At 34.5% G+C, this 6,857-nt stretch overlaps 1 protein-coding gene across 2 annotated transcripts; it reads right to left on the reverse strand.

Annotated features, from left to right (window-relative positions):
* Positions 1 to 232: 232 nt before the first annotated feature.
* On the reverse strand, positions 233 to 6,582 carry LOC100789158 (protein trichome birefringence-like 35). Of its 2 annotated transcripts, none has more exons than XM_006576439.4 (7): positions 6,377 to 6,582; positions 5,998 to 6,284; positions 5,571 to 5,850; positions 4,766 to 4,937; positions 4,371 to 4,567; positions 4,129 to 4,281; positions 233 to 814 (listed from the first exon to the last, which is right to left on the reverse strand). In XM_006576439.4, the coding sequence occupies exons 2-7, from the start codon at positions 6,206 to 6,208 to the stop codon at positions 484 to 486; spliced, it is 1,344 nt and encodes a 447-aa protein (XP_006576502.1). In that variant the 5' UTR covers positions 6,209 to 6,284; positions 6,377 to 6,582; the 3' UTR covers positions 233 to 483. The 2 variants fall into 2 exon arrangements, with proteins under 2 accessions (XP_006576502.1, XP_006576503.1); XM_006576440.4 differs by having other exon boundaries at positions 6,404 to 6,580.
* Positions 6,583 to 6,857: the final 275 nt, after the last annotated feature.

The following is a 6,857-nucleotide window of genomic DNA, read 5'->3' on the forward strand; positions in this document are numbered from 1 at the left end:
CGTTAGATACATTCATCAATTATAAGGCCAATTGGCCACATATCTATAGCTTCTTTCACCTAAAAAATGTCGTTTAACTTATTGATTAGTTGGCGTGATGTGAAACTAATATATTAAGACCCAGCTAGATATGTCGGAACCCTGATGTTTTTATGTAAGCATGCTAGAATAACACAAGTATAATAGAGTTTAGTCAAACACTGAAAAAATCATTTCATAGGTATGTGCAGAATGAGAGAATAGAATAAATCACATTTATAAGAAATCCAACAAATAACTACCTCAGTTTTTTTGTTCCTTTTCTGAGTGAAGCCAAGTTTTAAAGTGGCACATGAACGTTGAGATCTCTAAATTTTCAGCATTCACTTGTCAAAAACAGTCCACCCTTGCGTGCAAACAACTAATGTAAGCAGCTTTTGCCACTCTTTAAAAAATGCAGACATTGGCTGCTATATTCAATCAAGAAAATTGAATAAACAACTTCTACAAAAAATGGAATAGTAACTCATTCCACACATCAGGTACCCCAGGCAAGCACCAATGTATGCAATCAGAGTAAGATGGGGGATTTGACAATTGTTCCGGGCGAAGGGGCTCCCAAAATTTGCGAAAAATGGAAGGATGGCCATCCTTTCTATACTCTGATAGTTGAGTAATGTTGATGACAGAAACTTTTGAGCTCAAATTGCTTAGGATCTTCTCCACAGTGCTCATTGTGGGCAAATCTGAGCCACTTCCCCAGTAGCCCTCATTGTCAATGGGGTCCTTCTCCCCATAACAGTTTCCCTCGCTTCCTGGTTTCCACTCTCGACTCCTGAATGAGAATAGTGTTCAATAAAGTGAGAGAAATATAGAGCATGAGATGTTTGAATTTCATATATTAATGTTATGAGGGTATAAAAAGGAGTGTCAATCATATGAGAAGATTTCTAATCATTTGGATGAGTTGTATTTGGGAACTATATTGTATAACATTATACACCATTAGTAACAAATGAAATTATTTATTTCCATATAATTTGTTTTCTTCAACACTCGTAGTGTATCAATAACAAGTTTCTTGTCACATGCATTATACCTCTCAAGTTTTCTTAGTTAGATGGAATTCTAACTTCATATATTCAAAGCTATAGGAGAGTTCAAGGATAAATAGTTATTTTCATCTCTGAATGTGTAAAGTGTTGACAAATTTATTCCCAAAAGATAAAAATTAAAATTTTAGTCCTCAAAAGCGAAAAAAGTGACAAATTCATCTATCCGTTAACCTCTGTCAATTACTGTTAATGAAAGAGGTTACGTGACACATTCAAGGACAAATTTGTCAGTGCTTTAGACATTTAGAGACAAAAATGACTATTAACCAAAAATATAATTTAATCTTCATCTTCCCTTTTTTAATTATTGCAAACATAACATTACAATAAGCACTTACAAAAATAGGAAAGTAAGCATAAGTTAGAACAAATATAATAATAAGCATAATATTGATTAATAAATATAATATATTTGTTGCTTTGAAATTTTTATTGTGACAGTGACGAAATCAAATTGGGTCTCATTTTTTTGTAAGGATTAACCGTGCATTTTTGTTTGAATCTTTGTGTAAGGTGTTGTCACATTAGAAATTTCGGAACAATAAACATATTATGTTTATTATTTATTATGTTTGTTCCAACTTATGTTTATTTTGTTATTTTTTTAAAGTGTTTATTATAATATTATGCTTCAACGATTAAAAAAAGGGAGAAGATAAAGATTAAATTATATATAGGATAAATAGTCATTTTCGTCCCTAAATGTGTAGGGCACTGACAAATTCGTCCTTGAATGTGCCACACAAGCTCTTTCATTAACGATAACTGATAGAAGTTAAAGGATGCATAGATTTATCACATTTTTTTTACTTTCAAAGACTAAAGTTTGAATTTTTATCTTTCACGGACGAATCTATCAACGCTCTATATGTTCAGGGACGAAAATGACTATTTATCCAAAGTTCAGCTACAAATGGTAAAAAAACAATCATAACAACTTGGCAATTTTTATTTATATTTTTTATGTTGAAATACTACTTTCAATGGCAAATATCATAAACTGAATTGTGTGATGCAGGCTCTGGTCTCAAAGTATTGCACTCACGACATCATTCACAAAGAATTGAAACCAGAGGTAGGAGTATTTTATATGTTTTTTTGGACAGAATTGAGTTTAGTACACTTTTAATAGTATTTTGTTTTCTAGTGTTCTCTTTGTAACATCTTTTAATTCTTTGAAGTTCAAATTAAATTAAGTCTACTTCAATTTGTAGGATGGAATTGAACGCAAACTATGTGATGGCCATTGTTACCTTTGCAGCATTTTATTTGTTGTGGCCATGGATACCTTTGTAGCATTTCATTTTTGGAGGTCATGGATATCTTTGTAAAGTTGGAACTCCTGATTCTAAGAAGCGAAAAGAAAAAATCCTGGTTTGCATCCTAAAAGAACTTGATGGACTGTTACATGCATAGCAAGACTAATTTTGGCAAATAATAAGCAATATGGGAATGACATTATGCCATATGCTCATTGGATATGAAGTGGCAATACCAATGGTAGTATTTCCAAACTACTATATTGTATAACAATATTATACACCATTAATAACAACTGAAAATATTTTTGTTCAAATAATGTATTGTTTTCTTCAACACTCGCAGAGTATCAATGACAAGTTTTCTTGTCACATGCATTATACCTCTCATGTACTTGGAATGCAGATTTGGCACCATTGGTATTGCCACATCAAATCCAACTTTAATACACAACTTCAGCAAAAATCGAAAACTTTATTTTCTTTTTTGGGGTTTGTGGAAGCCGCCCATATTGGAACCTAGAGAAAAGGGAAATGGTGAACAGAATCATATCATTTGTCTATTCTTACCCATTCCTTTTCTTTTCCCTCTAACTAAAAAGAGACACCTCAACAAAAAAGAAATTTAACAATTCAGAGAAAATGTTGCCATTTAAAACAGATTCTGTTTTTTTTGCTGAGGTGTCATTTTTCAATTGGAGGGAGGAAGAAGGGGCCAGGCAAGGAGTGCAATGAATCAATGTTGAACCTGTATCATACCAGCAGGGGGCACTTAGTACACAACATTCAATCACTGGGTCAATGGCCAAGTGGCAACTAAAATTCCTTTTAGAGAGATTTCACTTCTGAGAGGGAGCTAATACAATTTTTCTTTTTGATGGATTGTAGTTAAAAGTTTAAGGGAGGCTACCCCATTGGCTAGGATAAGCCAAAGGTGACTAGTGACAAGTGACAAACCTCAGAAAATACGTACAGCGGTGGTACTTAACATAGTTACATATCACCTACCAAGGGAAATTGCTAACAAAGAGAATCAAATCAAGCCTTCCAAGCTCAGTGCCTTTGATTCATACCAACTGAACCAATCCAAGCTAATATATTTTAATTTTTAACACAGCAGAATCAGATGAAATGTTATCAAAAGAAAATCAAAATTCAAACCAGAAATAGTAATTCCTTTTACAGTGCCAAATTTGACAGAAGAGGATGTTTTCATGGAAGTGTGGGAAGCAGGAGCCAGGGAATCAATACTCGGGTTAAAACAGGCAAATGGCAGAGTTTCCATTGGATTATCCAAATAAAAACACAGTTAAGATGAATGATAATCCTTAACACAAGTATGCCGCAAGTCCTAAGAATGCACAACAAAATTAATCTAGACTAACCACCAATAAATGTTTTCCCCTCTAGCTATTACTCCCTCTGGTCTCAATTATAAGCAACAGAAAATTGATTTCACACTTACTAAGGAAGTTAGTTAACTTCATTAAATTGTGTTAATTCACATTAAAAAAATGTTTTTTTCCTAAACTACCCTTCATTGGAACTTGATATCAAGCATAAAAAAAGTCTGACCCTATTAAATGAAGGGTATTTTGAAGATAGTCTCATTAAATAAGACAACGTTGTTAAATTTTGCTTTTATTTGAGACCATAAAACAAAGAAATTTTGTTGCTTATAATCGAGACTAGAGGGAGTATATCATAGCTTAGCCTGGGCATATCAGCAATATTTCGTCCTAGCATATCATACAAAACTTTGATTGGGTGCTCACCAGAGATGAGTAGGTGACATGGTCACAAAAAAGACACGCTTCTTAAGGGGATCGACTTTAGAAGATACCCAATCTGCCCAGGCTCCCATGGCTAACTCCATGGCTCCATGCCCATCCAATTCTTCACAAGCTCCATTTTCTTCATGAGTCCATCTGCAAAATTACAAAATACAAGATCCATCACAATAGAGAAGACAATTTTCCTAAAGAAACCACGTGTACATTGATGAACTGATACAAACAATAGCTTGACTGGGCCTTGTCTCCACCACAAGTATGTATTAAAAACTAGTATATCAGCATTTTCCCACAGTGATGCATGTCTAAGAACCGTATCAGGACGAATTATCCGTTCATCTAGTCTGTGATTTACTGGATCATCAGAATTAGATTCAGCAAGAAGAGGAGCCCAGAGAAATTCCACAGTCGCATTGTACTCCTGAAAATTGGCACAAAAATAGCAGTGTGCAGGAAATGAGACTTTAAGACGATGATATTCGTGAACCAAACCCCATCAACACAATGTCTTAGAACATCCAATGTGTATAAAGAAGTTCAGTGGAATAATGGAAGAAGGCACATATAGTATAGGGGACTACATAACATCATAAAATTGTTTTTGGTATAGGCTACTTACCTCTGCTCTGAAAATGGTGAGATGGGCATTTGGTGACATTGATCTCTTATCAGCAGGAATTACTGATTGTAACAAACATACCATAGATATCCATTGCCCTCTATTTAGTGAATCTCCAACAAACATTAGCCTTTTACCTCTCAACTTCTCCCACATTTCTTTCACGTTCCATCTGTTGTATACGAGAAATCAGTGAAGCTTAGCAGAAAGAACCTACTCTTTCACAGAAATAAAGAGTTAAATATTTTTTAGTCCCTATAAATAGAGAAATGTTAACTTGTAGACCCTAAAAATACCATCTTTCAGTTCCCCATTTATGAAGAAGTGTTGAGTGTGGTGTGGTTCGGTTCATGTCCTTTCCTTCCACTCCAGTCAATAGTATTAGTAATAGGGACTGCACTTGACATATTTTCATAAATTGGGGATCCAAAAGGAAATGATTTGTTTAGGGACTAAACACAAACATTTTCTAATTTATAGGGATTAAAAACATATTTAATCCATTAGTTTTTTTAGAAGGTATTTAATCCATTAGTTAACTACCACTTATACAATCCATATCTGATGCTACTTTTAGAAACAAGAAAAGATTAAATTTTTTTCAACTCTAACTCCCAAAGGAACAACTGAACAAATCTATTCTACTTGGACCTTTACAAAACTCAATCTTGATCGTACATAAACTTCACAAAACAATAATAACCTTAAAACCATTGAATTGAATCATTCCAATTTATGCCACCACTAAAACCATAACCTGACAATGTTCACAGGGATAAGAAACAAAGCTCAGAGAGAGAACCACCTCTTCAAATTGCAGTTATGTGGCTGCCATCTCCAATACTGGTACCCCAAATCAGACCTCCCATGCTTGTGACAGGCCAATTGGTCAGACATGTAAGGGCAATCTGACTCATTGTAAAGTGGATGTGAAACATTATCAAACACCCATTTGCCTGAAAAAACATCACAACTCTCCGGCCTCGCACTCCAGTGACCGGAATGCCGAGAATCGCCGAGCCAAGCAATTTTCCGGCCACTATACTCCACAGTGGAGTTGCATCTACTGAATCTATCCAAAACCTCTAAAATCCAACAACCCCATTTCAGCAAGTCAGACAAAACACAAACTAAACACACAAAACATAAAAATTTGTCCAAAAAACACATCAAGTTTTTAGTTTTCAGTCTCCAATGAAGCACAAAGCAAGCTATGAAGAGAAAGTCCATACCTGGTGCTTGCTTTAGGTGACCAGAGAGGTTTGGTTTGACAAAGGTGGCTGAAGAAACTTCTTGGTGGTTGTGAACATGATCTGGATTTTCATGGATTCGTTGTATGGTGTGTTCACTGTGGAGGGTTGAGAAGGCTATGAAAAACAATAAAATAAGCACAAGCAAAGGGAAAATGGGGGGTTTCTTTCTGTTCCACTTCCACCTCTGCATGGTGGTGTTGGTGGGTTGTAGTTGATTATGATTTTGACTTTTGATCCTCTATAAGGAAACCAAATCAAGGGTGAGCCTGAAATTTGAAAAAGTAAATACATCACTTAAAAGTTAAAACAAGAAGGGAAACAAAAAATAAATAAAAAAATCAGCTTCAGATTCATTAACTGGTATGTAATAAAGACTAGTCAGTACTCGGAAATAGACAGAATCAGAAACTTCGATTTCGAAGTTTGAAGTTTGAAGTTTGAACAATAATCAGTCGGTGCTGCATTTGCAAGTTGCAACCTCTCTCTGAGCCAAGATTGATGTTGTAAAATTAGAGAAGCAGTTGATTACTTATTTTCCCGTCAACATTAACTGTAGAATGATTGTTGGTAAATGTAGAATCATCCTTTGACCGTTTTAACTCCACTGGTCACGCTATTATTACACTATGTCCTCGAAGTGGATCTTCTAGAGTTTAGAATTGAATTGCACATTCAGAAAGTTATGATCCGATGGTACACAAATTTTGAAAAAGCATTCATGTTTTGTTTGGGACTAAAAACAGAATTTTTTTTATTAAGATGTAGAAAATTACGTTGATGAATTTTTTTTATAATTTTCATAATAAATATTTTTTCTTGTTAATTTCTTAATTAATGTG

The sequence above is a fragment of the Glycine max genome, chromosome 3, assembly GCF_000004515.6.
Source record: "Glycine max cultivar Williams 82 chromosome 3, Glycine_max_v4.0, whole genome shotgun sequence".
Taxonomy (NCBI): Eukaryota; Viridiplantae; Streptophyta; class Magnoliopsida; order Fabales; family Fabaceae; genus Glycine; species Glycine max.

Bases quoted from the DNA above. Each gene is read 5' to 3' on its own strand.
- LOC100789158 (XM_006576439.4), bottom strand. From the start codon at position 6,208: ATGCAGAGGTGGAAGTGGAACAGAAAGAAACCCCCCATTTTCCCTTTG. The intron at 5,851-5,997 runs GTATGGACTTTC...GTTGGATTTTAG, and splicing joins TCACCTAAAGCAAGCACCAG to AGGTTTTGGATAGATTCAGT. The intron at 4,938-5,570 runs GTGGTTCTCTCT...CGTATACAACAG, and splicing joins CATAACTGCAATTTGAAGAG to ATGGAACGTGAAAGAAATGT.